At 35.0% G+C, this 17660-nt stretch overlaps 1 protein-coding gene across 6 annotated transcripts in view; it reads left to right on the top strand.

The window, feature by feature from the left end:
- The window catches only part of LOC106051776 (transforming growth factor-beta-induced protein ig-h3-like), a 115557-nt gene extending 102480 nt beyond the window's left edge, over window positions 1-13077 (top strand). For all 6 annotated transcript variants that reach the window (XM_056038286.1, XM_056038287.1, XM_056038289.1 and 3 more), the window contains exons 10-14: window positions 3832-3966; window positions 4160-4326; window positions 5135-5271; window positions 6682-6835; window positions 9272-13077. In XM_056038286.1, coding sequence (XP_055894261.1) covers window positions 3832-3966; window positions 4160-4326; window positions 5135-5271; window positions 6682-6835; window positions 9272-9559 — 881 coding nt within the window. In that variant the 3' untranslated portion in view covers window positions 9560-13077. The remainder of the gene's footprint in view (window positions 1-3831; window positions 3967-4159; window positions 4327-5134; window positions 5272-6681; window positions 6836-9271) is intronic.
- Window positions 13078-17660: the final 4583 nt, after the last annotated feature.

Below are 17660 nucleotides of genomic sequence, written 5' to 3'. Positions count from 1 at the left end.
ACAATGAAGATACAATGTAGATACAATGAAGATACAATGCAGATACAATGCAGATACAATGCAGATCAAATTCAATGCTCTCTCTGTGTAAAGTCTCATTGCCACACTGCTGAATGTCTATCAAAGCGTATATCAAAGGAACTCTTGTCTGTTGGTCTGACTGGCTCGTACACATTTCCACCAAGTTATTTCTTCCACTTTACTTTCTACGAAAAAGTGGAGAACTTGCACGCAATTACTTATTGTTCCTCACAAAACATTCATCACTAGAAACAATTCACCAATTAGGGACTGAAATAGCGGGTGATGTAACGGTGTACGTGGAATTAGTTCCCTATGTACTTCTAGTAGAGAATTAGCTCGGCGCTGAAAAAGGTTGAAATTAACAATAGATTGTTACGAAATCTTTTATTTTCTTATGCACTTCGCTGACACGGTGGTTAGTGTCATGACTTGAGGAGGCTTGAACTCTCGAGTTCGAATTTAAGTAGTACAACTTTTTTCTTATACATTGCATTTAAAAAGATATCACGGTAACCTTTACACAGATACCCTCTTCTTCCCCTCCCCTCACCCAACAGTTCCCCAACTGATCCCTCTTTAACTCAATAAAACACTGAACTAATGGATTTTTTTATTTTTTTATTTTTTTTAACCGAAATGTTTTTTTCTTGAGGATTAAGAGATTGTCCCTTTACAAAACAATTACATCAATCATATATTCATTATAAGACATTAGTTGGGCCAGGTTCACATCTTTCACATTCACTTTTACCTATTTTTTGGTCTTTGGACCGCTGGGGCACCACACTAGATCCGTCAACCAATGAAGATACAATGTAGATACAATGAAGATACAATGAAGATATAATGTAGATACAATGAAGATACAATGTAGATACAATGAAGATACAATGAAGATACAATGAAGATACAATGCAGATACAATGAAGATACAATGCAGATACAATGCAGATACAATGCAGATACAATGCAGATACAATGCAGATACAATGAAGATACAATGAAGATACAATGAAGATACAATGCAGATACAACGCAGATACAATGCAGATACAATGCAGATACAACGCAGATACAATGCAGATGCAATGCAGATACAATGCAGATACAATGAAGATACAATGCAGATACAATTCAGATACAATGCAGATACAATGCAGATACAATGAAGATACAATGCAGATACAATGCAGATACAATGAAGATACAATGCAGATACAATGCAGATACAATGCAGATACAATGAAGATACAATGCAGATACAATGAAGATACAATGCAGATACAATGCAGATACAATGAAGATCAAATTCAATGCTCTCTCTGTGTAAAGTCTCATTGCCACACTGCTGAATGTCTATCAAAGCTTATATGAAAGGAACTCTTGTCTGTTGGTCCGTGACCTCCGTCTATGTCGAAGGCGCCGGTTGGTCTGACTGGCTCGTACACATTTCCACCAAGTTATTTCTTCCACTTTACTTTCTACGAAAAAGTGGAGAACTTGCACGCAATTACTTATTGTTCCTCACAAAACATTCATCACTAGAAACAATTCACCAATTAGGGACTGAAATAGCGGGTGATGTAACGGTGTACGTGGAATTAGTTCCCTATGTACTTCTAGTAGAGAATTAGCTCGGCGCTGAAAAAGGTTGAAATTAACAATAGATTGTTACGAAATCTTTTATTTTCTTATGCACTTCGCTGACACGGTGGTTAGTGTCATGACTTGAGGAGGCTTGAACTCTCGAGTTCGAATTTAAGTAGTACAACTTTTTTCTTATACATTGCATTTGAAAAGATATCACGGTAACCTTTACACAGATACCCTCTTCTTCCCCTCCCCTCTCCCAACAGTTCCCCAACTGATCCCTCTTTAACTTAATAAAACACTGAACTAATGGATTTTTTTTTTTTTTTTTTTTTTTTAACCGAAATGTTTTTTTCTTGAGGATTAAGAGATTGTCCCTTTACAAAACAATTACATCAATCATATATTCATTATAAGACATTAGTTGGGAAGGTTCACATCTTTCACATTCACTTTTACCTATTTTTTGGTCTTTGGACCGCTGGGGCACCACACTAGATACGTCAACCTTCTTTCTCCATTCTTCTCTGTCTTTTGTTTTTGGTAGAATTTCATTCTGATGTTCTTTCTGAAAATATTGAAACCTGCCTTTTTATCTGCCTGGGTGGACTACCTCGGGGGCCGATTTTGAGTTTGTGTTTTTTACTATTTTGTTTGTCTTAAATCTAAGAAAGAAGTAATTAAAGTTCTCCTTTCAGACCATGCGGTCTATAGGGCAGTTGAGGGACGAAAGGTCATCTGTGGCCCATGGTTAACTAGGGTATCTTTCGGCCGGCACAACTAGAGCCTTTATTTTTCCCCAATTAATGTCGTGTACCCAGTAGATATTGGTGGATTCATAGGTGCCCTAAAGATCTAAGATTACTTATTTGTTTAACACTTCAAAACCTAAATGAAGGACCCAAATCATTAAATAAAGGTTACTATGTATTACCTAAAAAAATGTACAATGCATAAAGACTTGTATAAAAGAAAAGTGAAACTATTTCACCGGAAAACAAAACATCTACGAACACAGCGACGTCACTGATAACTAAATGGGTTTCTTTGCTTTATCTACACTCAAGTTACAGAACGCTGACTCAGTTGATTGGATTATTCCAATTGTTATTGTTTGTTTTTGTTTTTTTAAAAAGCTTATATCAAGTCACTCTGTCTGTCTGTCTGGTACAACTATTGAATTCATTATTTCTCTCACTTCCTATTCTTGGATCAATGTGAAACTTTGTTTGTACATTTATTCATTGTTCCTAACTAAACTGGAATCAATAAAATTATTATCAAACTAGTTACCCTAATAATAATAATTAATTTGGTTTGATATCGAAAAGGGAAATTAATCTTACAATATATATCTATATGTATCTATCTATGTATCTATCTATGTATCTATCTATGTATCTATCTATGTATCTATGTATCTACCTATCTATCTATATCTATATCTATCTATCTATCTATCTATCTATCTATCTATCTATCTATCTATCTATCTATCTATCTATCTATCTATATAGACAAAAGGAGCCATATATATATATATATATACATATGTGTAAATGTGGAGTTTGATTTACACTAGTCTGAAATGAAGCTAAATTCTGTTGAGGCTAGTATCAAGTATAGCTATAGGGCCTATTTAGAGACTAAATTCTGTTGAGGCTAGTATCAAGTATAGCTATAGGGCCTATTTAGAGACTATATTCTGTTGAGGCTAGTATCAAGTATAGCTATATGGTCTATTTAAAGACAAAATTCTGTTGAGGCTAGTATCAAGTATAGCTATATGGCCTATTTAGAGATGTGTAACTAAAGTAGCTAAATAGAGTCTGACTCGACTGCAATAGAGCAATATTCCAAGACGATAAAACAAGTAATTATGTACACTGAATCTAGGAAATGTTGCACTGGTAATTTAGGCACTGGATATTTAGGCACAGGATGTTTAGGCACCCGGAAATTTAGGCACCCGATAATTGGGCACTTTTTGACAAGGCGAAACATTAGGCACACATACATGGTCAATATCTAAAACATAAATGGGCAAGATCTAAATCATACATGGGCAATATCTAAAACATACATGGGCAATATCTAAAACATACATGGGCAATATCTAAAACATACATGGACAATATCTAAAACATTCATGGGCAATATCTAAAACATATGTAGTCTATTTCATGCTCTATTTTTTCTTGGTTCTGTTGTTACCAGTGAAAACAGCCGAAGATCTGATGAAAGAAATGTCTCTCAATGATTTTCTCACTTTGGTGGACATGGCTGGTCTGAACGAAACTCTACAGGGCAGTAACTACACTATTTTTACGCCAACTGATAAAGCTATTAAAGGCAAGTACTTGCAATACTTAGCATAATGAATTCCAACAATGTATTTAGAATCTATTCTAGTCTTTGTTCAATCTATGCATATTATGACGAAAGGCATTTTAAAATGTCGGAATAGTTTGTAGTTGTAGTTTGGGTCTGGAACACCAGCTAAAACTTACACGTTTTGAATGGCATTTTTCTTGTTCCATTGTAGATCTACCTCGAGGGTATCTTTCAGCTTTGCCCAAAGAAGATTTGCAGACATTAATTAAATATCACATGGTTCCGGGAAAAATTACTAACGACAATATAGTTGGTGAACATCAATTAGACACCTTGTCACCTTTGGCGGTCAAAATTAAGATCATGATCTCCAGGAAGGTTAGTTTATTTTAATGCACTAATGAGTATCATGTAATAATGCACTGAACTACAGCAGAAAAAATAATAGCAGGAAATGACTCACACAAACAGACAATCAGATGTTGTTCAAACTTTAGAGAATGGTGTTTACAGGCTGTCAGAGACGTTGTAGGCCCTACTTTCAGTCAAGTTCAATGTAGGCCTATACCAGACGTGATCAACTAAAGATTCAGCAAATGTTCTATGGCTGATGAGTTCAAACAGAAATCACGTAAATGTGTACCTTATCATACCAAATAGTCTCTATGTCAAGTTTTGCCTAAAGAACAACATAAGGTCCTTAGAGCAATGTTAGCAAATAATAACTGCGATTCACTTGGCTCGCTATATCTCATGTACCTACTAGAATGGCTCGTACTAAAGATGTATTCAAATCATGAGTTAAATAGTCCTATTTCTACGACTTTTTGAACCCAGGACCTTTTGGCTTGTTGCTTAAGAGTTCTGTGACTTGGAATAACTCTGTTCAAAATAGTTAGATCTTACCTTTAAAAAAATGCTTTGTATAGCGCAACTTTAATGTTTAAAGCATGCTCAGAGTCCTAAGGTCCAGTCTATTTTGTGGACCAGGTGGAGGGGGGAGGGGGTATCTGGAGGACGTATTCCGTGCTGCCTTTAGGCGCTAAGGAAACACAACTCTGCTCGAGTCGTGTTTCAAACTCAAGCCCCCTTGCTAGGTAGCCGAGAGATAGTTGATCCTCCGTGACCCATCCCACTTTTCGTCGATTCTTTCCTCATTGAAGCTTTAGGTATTGACTTTCTGCAGGGTGTTACTGTGGACAAGGCGACTGTGGACGAGGAAACGAGAGAATGTCAAGACGCTATCATTCACAAAATTGATCAAGTATTGGTACCAAATCAGAATTCTCTCGTGAACGAAATATCTAGAGACACAGAATTAAGGTAAAAATTAAAGTTTCATCAGGTTTCATTATTATTTCGCTCAACTACAAATCCAGTTCGTTATTAATTAGCTGGGAATTACGATGGATTAAGAAGGCGGAGATAATTCGAGATGTTGCATACAGTTGAAAGGCTAAACGTTACAAGAAGTTGACCTAGGGTCAAACATAACATGAGACGGCGGATGAATGAAATGGATAAAAACCAGTTTAAGCATGACATCCACTGTCATGGAAAATCTGGAAGAGTAACATCAGCTTCCCATTAAAATTAAAACACTGTACTCCTGTATGGTTGTGGAACTTAAACACGGAACGATAAGGATGAAAGAAGAATTCAAGCCTTTGAGAGCAATTGCTACAGAAAAATGCTGGGTATCAGATACCAGGAAAAGAGGAAAAATGAAATTGTACTTTTACAAGCCAACACTCTGGCTGACAAAAGGAGGAATTCTTAAATACTGTGAAGAACAAAAACGGAGGTGGTTTGGTCCTAGTGTAAGACATGACCAGAACTCACTATCAAAAGACATTCCTCAAGGTACAGTGGATGGAGCAGGAAGAAATGGTCGTCAAAAGAAAAGTCGGCTTGCTAACATAAAGAATGGACCGGCCTACCTCTTGCTATCCTGCTAAGAACAGCTGATGACCGGGAAAGTGGAGGGATTTGGTCACACGAACTGTCACCCCTACGTCGAACTATCACAACACCATTCGACGAACTCGTCACAACACCCCTATGACGAACTGTCTCAACACCCCCTGTAACAACACCCCCCTACGACAAACTGTCACAACACCCCTATGACGAACTGTAACAACACCCCCTATGACGAACTGTAACAACACCGACGAAAGTCAAGGGACATATGATGATGATGAATTCGATGTTAATTTTGTACTTATTATTTTCTTTCTTAAGCTTCCATTGTCTATGCATTACTTCTAAACCGCATGTGTCTGACATAACCTCTGACAACAAAGTTGAGACCGTGTTGCTTGGACACTAGGCCCCACAAAAATGTAGGTAAAGAGTTTAAGGCTCCATTAAAACCGGGAACTTCAGGCATTAGGAGCTTTTTAGTCATTTATCATGGGTACATTGATGACCTGCTGCGTTGTAGTGCTAAGACTTCAGAAGTCAAGATTGAGGAGAAATACGAACTGGTTACAAAAATCAACTATTGTATTTTGTTCTGTAAGCTTGTGTCAAGTGTAATCGATAGGTCGTGAGAAGGGCCCGCGATGCATTGGAGATTCTTGATCCTTTCATCCAGAGCCCCCATCTCGTTGTGTCTCGAGATGAATCCAAAGTCGTAAAATGTTGTTATTGTATCCTAGCCTCGTATTGCATAAAGATTGTCCTTGGTATCCAATGTACATTGCTCTAAACCTATTTCTTTACTTGCAGTGGATTTTTGGACATGCTGCATCAATCAGGAGTGACGGAAATGCTACTGCCCAGTGGATCCTATACAGTTCTTGCACCAACAAATAAAGCGTTCTCAATGCTCGATAAAAAACTGCTTCAGAAGATCATTGAAGATCCCGTCAGATTAAAAAAGGTGCATTTTTATACAATTCTTCTATTCAACTTGCAAATTCATGGATTCAAAAACGGCTCTTACGATTTTTCTAAAATTTTTACAGTTCATGTTTATATGTGTGAAAAGAATTACACGCTATTTAGGCCACACTTAGAAATTTCTAGTTTGACCGTTAAAATTTCATAAGTAAATGTAGAAATAAATAAATAAATTTTCTACAGACTATCTTCATCTTGAACTGAGTATTTCTGCATGTATTAAAGAGTTTAATACATTAATAGACGTTCAGGAACATTTTGCGCACCGTCCTTTAGGTCTATATAAGTCAAACATTCAAAGTGTATATATTGTCTCTAGATCTATAAGCCTAACATTTAGAAGTGTATATACTCTGTTTCTAGATCTATAAGCCTAACATTTAGAAGTGTGTATACTCTGTCTTAAAATCTATACGTATACGCTTTACCAAGATGTTTTTCTTGGGGTGCTGTGGGATGGGGAATAGGGACTTAATGTTCCATTTTTTTTTATATCAATGCTTCATTAAGAGTAAAATGTTCGCTCTTACGAAACAGTCATCAGCCTCGTAAAGAAGGAGTTGTGTGAATTAATTTTTTTTTTTTTTAACCAAAGAATAATTTTCAATCAGATAAGAGGAATTTTGTAAAAACAACAATAAATGTCTTTATTTTTAAAACAGTCATATCTTCTATGTAGACTTCAATTGAGTATCACGTTTGTATACATTTCAAAATGTTTCTTAGGAGATTGTATATCTACTTACTCTGTGGTGAGGGTTCAGTTTTTCTGTGAGGTATTGAGTGGTAAGGTTTTAGTTTGGTCCTGAAAAATGTCAGGTGGTAAGGGTTCAAATCTCTACCTTCAATCCTTCACTCGGGTGTTAGGTCTGCTATATATGTATTTACTCTGAACTAGATGTTGATCCTTTAAATTAAAATTTTGTTTGATCGTATGGATAAAACAATGTATTTGTTCTCTATCTACAACGTCACTTTAAATTGAGACTATTCGTTTTTACTAGCCTACAAACGTTCCACTTGTTCCCCTCATGCTTCGATAAGCACCAAGTATGTTAGCTCATTGACACCAAGTATGTTAGCTCATTGACACCAAGTATGTTAGCTCATTGACACCAAGTATGTTAGCTCATTGACACCAAGTATGTTAGCTCATTGACACCAAGTATGTTAGCTCATTGACACCAAGTATGTTAGCTCATTGACTACACACAAAAAACAGATTTATATACATTCATATGTTAACTATAAACATATCTAATTATACAAGTATTAAATATCTCAAATACTAAGTATCATAGTTTTTAATTACATATATTTTGTTTGCTTAATAGTACCACGATGACTATTTACACCAACTCCGAATAAATTGTCCGTAGAAATTTATGAGGAGGACTTTGATGTTTCTCTTTTCCATGGACCAATAGTTTATTGGGGCGACAAATAGCACTCCAATTCATGATTTTCTTTCACCAACATTTGCACTATGACGACCTCATATTTGTACGTTAAATTTCCATCCTTTTGAAATAGATCTATCAGCCCAAGACTTATGTTCGTCAGCACTTTATTGCTCGGTGTCCCGGGCTCCTTTCAGCCTTAACGTTGCGCTCGGTTGGAAACGATCGTTAGAGGTAACGCTTACTAAAGCAAAAAAAAAAAAAATAACCCTTTTTTGGGGGGTAACAAAAAGTCACTATCCTCACACCTTTCCTCAAGGGCCGTTTGTTATGGAGGGTACCTGCAGAGCTGATGTGATACAGAGAAGAAGAAAATGGGAAGTTTCCCCAGTGTGCTTTTGACTCTAGGTATATGAAATACGTAATAGGGATGTAGTAATTTACATCTGCTTGGATCTTTCCCAGACAGAAGTTTGTTCAGAGATACAAATGCTGGCAAGTTTTCATAGGTTTAGACTTCCAACAGTTTTAAAATTAACTCTAAGGACAATTACGAGCTATTGACGAAAACTAGTGTAGACATAGATGTAGAAAAAAGTATTAAAAAGATTCCTTCTACAACAATTACAATATTAATATTGTTGTAACCCTGTTTGCACCGGTCGTTGTGGTGCGTAAGAGCGCTCAATGGGACAAAAAACAGGAAGACGCTGAGACAGAAAGAACAGTGTTTATTATATATACATCAGTAGATTGGGAAGAGCCGGAGTTTGGAACTAAGGAGCCGTCCTTTGTGCTGTCTAAAGACTGTAGTGGGGACCTGTAGCGACGCGGGGAAGGCTGTCGTTGGTTCGTATTTAGGTTTGTTGGGGAAAGGACTGCTGGAAATAGACATAAGACTCTTTGATGATAGATGTCTGTGTTTTGCCTTGGTAAATAAGCACGCCTAACAGTTTGCTGTAGAACTTCGTAGAGTTTTATTACAACATTTATTTCTTTCTCTTGCTGTATTTCAGTTCGTTGGCCGACATATCATTTCTTCACTGATACTAAAGTGTAACATCCCTGAACACGGCATCTACTCGACTCGATCCATGCAAACAGATCCAACAGATTTTGAGTTCCACCAGCGCTCCCGCCGCTTGCATGTCAATAAGCATGCAGTGGCAGTCAGTAATGATATCCTAACGTCCAACGGAGTCCTGTACAAGATTGACCACGTCCTGCCATGTACCTGTGAACCTTCACTCAGAACAAATCAAGGAATTTATATTTCAGACCATAGATATCGAAGAAGGTTTTAAAGTTTGTTTTGTGCTCTGTGAAACAGAAGAGTGTGTTTATGTTTTCAGTACATCCTCACACACACACACACACACACACAAATGGCAACGTTGTATGAGAGCTTATTGAATGTAATATTTATACTTCTTCTTGGTGCTTTGGTTTGTTTGTTGTTGGGGTTTTTTTTTGTCTTTTTACATTATATATATATATATATATATACATGAATAGAAGAACTATATGGATATTTCAAATGTATGTATAATAAGTCATATTAATTTGTATTGGTAGATTATATGTCTTATTTTCTGATTTGTCTGACCTTATCTAAGTATTGCAAGAAGTAAATTAGAGTTTAAAGTTTGCACTACGGACAAGAATGTCTAGTCATTTCAATTGTAGGAATGTAACTCTCTCTATTGTTGACAACTTTACAACTTTTATGTAAGTAGGAACCAAAACAAAGTAATTACTTTCATTTCTGCTGTTCATCTTTCTTTCCTGGAAAATCTTTCTTTAACTGAGACTAAATTAGTGCCAAAACGGCTACTTCAGATCTTCTAGAAGTGTGCGTAAAAAACAAAAGTATGACATTCGTTTAAATGATTTTTTAAACAAAATTAAAAGTGGCAATTAGTTTGTTTTTCGCACACTGTTGTTTATTTTCTACTTTTCTATCGAGATCATATTTCTCTAGGATATTTATTTCTTAAGGATTTTTTTTTCTTTAGGATATTTCATTCTTTAGGGTATTTATTTCTTTTCAATGATATTGATTTTATTATTTTATTTTGTTGTTTGTCTTTATCAATCTACATTTCAAATACTTGGTGTACTATGTGGAGTCTCTGAATTTTAAAAAATCCTGACGTAGTTTTTATGGACATTTTATTTCATTGTACATTTTGTCTCAGATAAGTATTATCATCTACTATGTGACTTGTTCAACTTCAGACCTACTTTTTTATGTTTAAAATTTATTGCAAAAAAAAATATATTAAAAAAATGTAACTTGAAATATTTCAAAAAAAAAATTATATGTTAATTAAGTTTGAACAACATCGTAGATAGAGTCTGCGCGATCAGTTCTGTACAACTTGCATGTACCGGGCTCTAAGTCTAGAATCACAACTATTTGATCATCAACACTATCTCTGCAACAAATCTACGTGGAAGTGGAAGCACTATTATAAAAAAAAATACACGTTTCATGTATCCTGTGACGTTAGATCTTGCGGTTATTTTTCTAGAATGCTGATTCTCCTTGCACATTTCAAAAAGGCCCTCTATATTTAAACTAATACAATATGTCTAGATAATAGAGATATATACTAAAATTTAGAAAACATTACTTGTAAATATGTCTTACTATGAAGTGGAAATACAACAACAAGAACACAGGGAGATTTGAATTGTTTCTAGTCTATACAACTTTCTCTTTCTAACAAGTCTTCTATTATTAGCTTGCAATCTGTGAGTGTGGGAAGCAGGACTCTGGATGGGTAGATACGCAGATACGGATTTCATAAAACGGCTCGAAAGATTTTCCCAGAAATATGACATTTTGAAATACGGATTTCATAAAAAGGCTCGAAAGATTTTCCCAGAAATATGAAATTTTGTATGACCATTACAATTTGCAAAATAGAATCATTTTAAAATTCAATTTATTCTATTTTGAACATGTGTCAGAGGTCACTCCCGCACTTGACGCACATTATGTTTATTGTTAACACGCATTCAGCGGGTATTTTCGCACTCGACTCAATTGTTTCTTGGTATTCATTAAAGAGTTAAATAAATAGACAAATATGAAGATTTTGCGCATAATTTTATGTACAAATCATTAGCTAGAAATCTGTCTGTGGCATTTTACGCATCGATAGACAATCTTTTCCCTTTGCAACTTCTTGTGTGACTAAGGAGGCCAATCCTTGATACACAGCTGCGGTTACAGGTTGGGCATCTGTAATCACCAGGCGTCGTCGTATTTAGCTAGAAATAGTTTGTGACACTATAATATGTATTTAATACTTGTACAATTTATCAATACACAATATTAATACTAGATCAATATCTGTAGCTAGATTCAGATTTCTAGTCTAGATTAAAGTCTTAAGACTAAGACTAAGACTGCTTTATTGATCCTTACGGAAATTTGTTGTGATTACAAGGACTATTTTCTCATATAAAGACAACACAAAAGAAAAATACACATAAATACAACAGACACAACATAAAGAGTTCATTCAGCGACAACACACAGGTATCTTGGTGCATTTCATGTTCCCTGATCAATGAGTGGCGGTGATAGAGTCTGACCGAGTGAGGTACGAACGAGTTTTTGTACCGCTCCGTTCTTGTTTTGATTGATAGCAGTCGCCCACTTCGCGTCGACCTGACGTAGTTCTGATGGAGCGGGTGGCCGTTGTCTTTTGTTCAAAAAGTTCCTTTAAATGTGGTCATGTTGTGAGTGTAATTTTTGATGCTTTACTAATGATATTTCTAAACGTCGCAACAGTTTAGATGAGGCGTTGCCTTGCCAACAAGTTATTCCGTATGTTAGTAGAATTTGTATAGTCGCACCGTAAAAAGTCTCAAGGATCTTCTTGTTTAGTTTAAAGCTATTGAGTTTGTATAGAAAAATAAGTCGCTGGGCTGTTTTCTTTGTCAGAGTTCCAAGGTGGTCTTCCCATGAAAGCTTGTTGTTAATTATGACGCCTAGATATTTATATGCCTTCACTTGTTCTATAGAACATACTGTCTTATAATGTTTTCAAGTCTGGTTCCATATCATACAATAATTTGCAGTTCACGTATAGTTTGTTTTTTCTTTCTGAAATCTATTTTAAGTTCTTTAGTTTTTGTGACATTCAGTTCTAGAAAGTTGTCGGTGCACCAGTTTGTAAACTCTTCTATCGAGCTTCCATACTGAGTTTCGTCTCCTTAAATAAGACCGACTATGGCAGTATCATCAGCGAATTTAATGAGTTTAACTGAGTCATAGATGCTTCTTATGTCATTAGTGTAAAGAGTGTACAGTACAGGAGAAAGTACACAACCTTGTGGAGCACCCGTACATAGTACTCGAGTTGAGGATTTGGTGTTGTTGACTTTAACATACTGTCTTATAATGTTTTCAAGTCTGGTTCCATATCATACAATAATTTTCTACATTCTGAGAAGATTTATACATAGGCGTAACCAGGATTTTTTCGGGGGGAGGGGGGGTGCAGGGTAGGAATTAGTTTGGGGTTAAAAATTTTCCCTTTTTTTTTTTAAATCAGTCATTCATTAGTTATTGAGAGCGAAATAGTCGCTTTTACATAAAGTTATCAGCCCCATAAATGAGGGATTGGTTTTCAAAAAAACAAACACAATTGTATGTTCCTTGGTTCCCCTCGCATATCTGTAAGCACACGTTTGATGTCACTAACATTGCAATGTTTCCCTTTGTGTATTTTTTCATTGTTATTTCAGACATTTCATCGTGTAATAATAAAGTTATTGAAATAAAAAAGTCTTTTTCATAATACAATTTTTTGTTTTGACAAGTTAATACCTTCATTGAAATAGAGGTAGTTCTATTTAGTGTCAAAAATGTAAAATAATGCCTTAAATTTAATAAACCATGTAATACCCAGATTAAATTTTATATCTACAAATAATACCCAGATTGAATTTGATATCTCAAGGAAAACCCAGATGAAATAACAATACTATCTAGATCAGCGTTTCTCAAACTGCCCAAATAGACGGCCAACGTTCTGACTACATTCGAGGGGGGGGGGGATTTATTTTTTCAATAAAAAAAAAAGCATTTTTATTGTAGTTTTAAATTTGTTTGTTAAATCAAATAAAAGTACATTATTACCAAGTTTCAACCATTTACTTTAAGTAAGACTTTGTTTCATCTTTTTAGTATGACTTTTTCAAATGTATACCATTTTTTGTATGAGTCGTCTTCAGAAATAGTGAGTGAAATCTGTTTGAAGAAGACATCTCAAAACGTCTCTGATTACTTGATTTTTGTTCGACTAATATCTGAAGGGTCGAATGTTTCCCGACTGTTTCAAATTATGTTGACGACGTTTGCGTAAACAAATGCTTGCTTAATTAACACAAGACGTTTTAATTAACACAAGACGTTTTATTTAACACAAGACGTTTTACTTAACACAAGACGTTTTAATTAACACAAGACGTTTTACTTAACACAAGACGTTTTAATTAACACAAGACGTTTTACTTAACACAAGACGTTTTACTTAACACAAGACGTTTTACTTAACACAAGACGTTTTACTTAACACAAGACGTTTTACTTAACACAAGACGTTTTACTTAACACAATACGTTTTACTTAACACAAGACGTTTTACTTAACACAAGACGTTTTACTTAACACAAGACGTTTTACTTAACACAAGACGTTTTACTTAACACAAGACGTTTTACTTAACACAAGACGTTTTACTTAACACAAGACGTTTTAATTAACACAAGACGTTTTACTTAACACAAGACGTTTTACTTAACACAAGACGTTTTACTTAACACAAGACGTTTTACTTAACACAAGACGTTTTACTTAACACAAGACGTTTTACTTAACACAAGACGTTTTACTTAACACAAGACGTTTTACTTAACACAAGACGTTTTACTTAACACAAGACGTTTTACTTAACACAAGACGTTTTACTTAACACAAGACGTTTTACTTAACACAAGACGTTTTACTTAACACAAGACGTTTTACTTAACACAAGACGTTTTAATTAACACAAGACGTTTTAATTAACACAAGACGTTTTAATTAACACAAGACGTTTTAATTAACACAAGACGTTTTACTTAACACAAGACGTTTTACTTAACACAAGACGTTTTACTTAACACAAGACGTTTTAATTAACACAAGACGTTTTACTTAACACAAGACGTTTTACTTAACACAAGACGTTTTACTTAACACAAGACGTTTTACTTAACACAAGACGTTTTACTTAACACAAGACGTTTTAATTAACACAAGACGTTTTAATTAACACAAGACGTTTTAATTAACACAAGACGTTTTACTTAACACAAGACGTTTTACTTAACACAAGACGTTTTACTTAACACAAGACGTTTTAATTAACACAAGACGTTTTACTTAACACAAGACGTTTTAATTAACACAAGACGTTTTACTTAACACAAGACGTTTTACTTAACACAAGACGTTTTAATTAACACAATACGTTTTACTTAACACAAGACGTTTTACTTAACACAAGACGTTTTACTTAACACAAGACGTTTTACTTAACACAAGACGTTTTAATTAACACAAGACGTTTTAATTAACACAAGACGTTTTAATTAACACAAGACGTTTTAATTAACACAAGACGTTTTACTTAACACAAGACGTTTTACTTAACACAAGACGTTTTACTTAACACAAGACGTTTTAATTAACACAAGACGTTTTACTTAACACAAGACGTTTTACTTAACACAAGACGTTTTACTTAACACAAGACGTTTTACTTAACACAAGACGTTTTACTTAACACAAGACGTTTTACTTAACACAAGACGTTTTAATTAACACAAGACGTTTTAATTAACACAAGACGTTTTAATTAACACAAGACGTTTTAATTAACACAAGACGTTTTACTTAACACAAGACGTTTTACTTAACACAAGACGTTTTACTTAACACAAGACGTTTTAATTAACACAAGACGTTTTACTTAACACAAGACGTTTTACTTAACACAAGACGTTTTACTTAACACAAGACGTTTTACTTAACACAAGACGTTTTACTTAACACAAGACGTTTTAATTAACACAAGACGTTTTACTTAACACAAGACGTTTTACTTAACACAAGACGTTTTACTTAACACAAGACGTTTTACTTAACACAAGACGTTTTAATTAACACAAGACGTTTTACTTAACACAAGACGTCGTACTTGAAGATGATCACGCTGTAGCTCGAATGTCCTGTAGCAGTATTGACCAGTGCTGCCTCCTCTTGTATCAGACCTTACTTTCCACACTGATGAGCCAGTTCCACTTTTTTTTTTACATGAGTTTTTCTTAACACACAAAAAAATGAATTTCTGAAGTCCGAACACAGGAAAACGCATGGCGCCGTAAGGAAACCTTTTTAACTTTACCTTGACTTATCCCTTAGTCTGCTGGACCGTTGGGGCACCACGCAAGATTTGTCGACCGGTATACAAAAGTCTTAAAAATTATCAACTGAACATTTTTTCCGAAAAAAAAACCAAAATCGGACAAGCCTCATTACACATTCAAAATGTAAATGTATTGGAAACCAAACCTTACAACTAGATCATTACAGTCTTAAAAACCTTCCGGGCCCCATTGTAACGATCAGCAGCGCTCCACAGGATTCCCAACTGGCTTAAGGAGGGGGGGAGGGGCAAACGAGTTTTTTTTTCTTTTAGGTGTCACCCCTAGTAAAAGTTTGAGAGTCAATTGGATACCTAATAATAGGCAGCCTAGAGAGTTTAACACATTTTATGTTTCATCTTTAGTCCAATCTTTGAGGCCTCCATGAAGGCAGAACTCTAATCTTTTAAAATGTTTACCGAGAGCTAAAAGGAAAAGAGTTAAGTTCCCATTTTAGACCTTGCGATGTAAATCTCATCTGCTTGAATGGACAACGTCTAACGAGGGTGTCGTGAGCCAGCACAGTGTTTAAACGCCTTTGCTTTTAAGTCGTGTACTTATTGAAGTTGGGTAGGTAGACTCAGGGGCGTCCTAAAAATGCCCAATATAAAATATCCCTGTCTCCACCGAGATTCGAACCCGGAACCTGCGATATAAATTGATATGAAATGTTTTAATCTACTCTCAAACGTAAGTCAACATAATTATGGGAATAGAAGTAGTTTCTCGTTCGAAATTTACGTAAGAGTAGTATCATTTTTCTTTTCGCTATACTCCGGTTTTAATATATATATATATATATATATATATATATATATATATATATATATATAATATTTTTATAGCTTTTATATAGCGCTACTTTCATGCCTATAGCATGCTCAGAGCGCTAGGGTCCAAACTCATTTGTGGACCGGTGAGGGGAAGGGGTATCTGGGAGAAGGTTTTCCGTGCCGCCTTTAGGTGCTCAGTAAACACAACTCTGCTCGAGTCGGGTGTTGAACCTCCAGCCCCCTTCATAGGTAGCCAAGACAAGCCACGTTTGAAAACTTAGCCTCTCGACCACGCTTCCCATACATATTACGGGCAAAGTGCGAAAACCGGCATGACTACAGCTGCTTTAGGTAAAGTGTTCTATGATGATCTAAACCCTAAAGTATTTCATTAATAATATACATTTCTCGGAATAATATTTATATTCGCCATTAGTCTAAATAATTTAGTCTTGTTTTTAAGATGTGAAGTTTGTTTAATTACGACTGTCTAAGTGTGCATGCTTTCTACAACTTTATTTAATAGTACTAGGTAGAAAACTGATATAAAATAAATAATAAAATACTCAGAAAGACACAAAGATAAAGGCACATTCCTCGTTCCATATGCTAGGACAAATTTGTACAAGTGCTCCTTCTTCCCTAGTGCTATTAGAGCATGGAATGGGTTGCCTGAGCTAGCCAGGAAAACCAGTGACTTGGCAGAATTTAAGTCATTGGTTAATATGCATGACTGAATGCATGACGCGTAGGACGTAATTATCTTCTTTTTTGAAGTAACGGTTGTATTATATAAGATAAGATAAAAGATGTGTCTTATTGTCTTGTATAAAAGGTGAAAGAAAATAGATCTATTATTTAATCAAGGCTAATACGGCTACTTAGAAGGAACCACTTGAATTGATATCGACAAAGCTAATAAGACTTTTTTGTGATGATCGGGGAAAACATTAGTTAATTTATCATGTTAATTAAGGCTTCAGGGCATTGAAAACCATGAAAAACATTTTTTTAAAAATATATTAAGCCTACTTGTATCAATTATTTTGAATCAGTCATGTACATAAATTTGTAATATATCTAGACTAACAATAAAAAAGGATTTATAAAAATAAATTTAAAAAAAAAGGAACCATCTGAATTC

Source organism: Biomphalaria glabrata, chromosome 8 (assembly GCF_947242115.1).
Source record: "Biomphalaria glabrata chromosome 8, xgBioGlab47.1, whole genome shotgun sequence".
Lineage (NCBI taxonomy): Eukaryota > Metazoa > Mollusca > Gastropoda > Planorbidae > Biomphalaria > Biomphalaria glabrata.
This window is presented reverse-complemented; position numbering and strand designations above follow the sequence as displayed.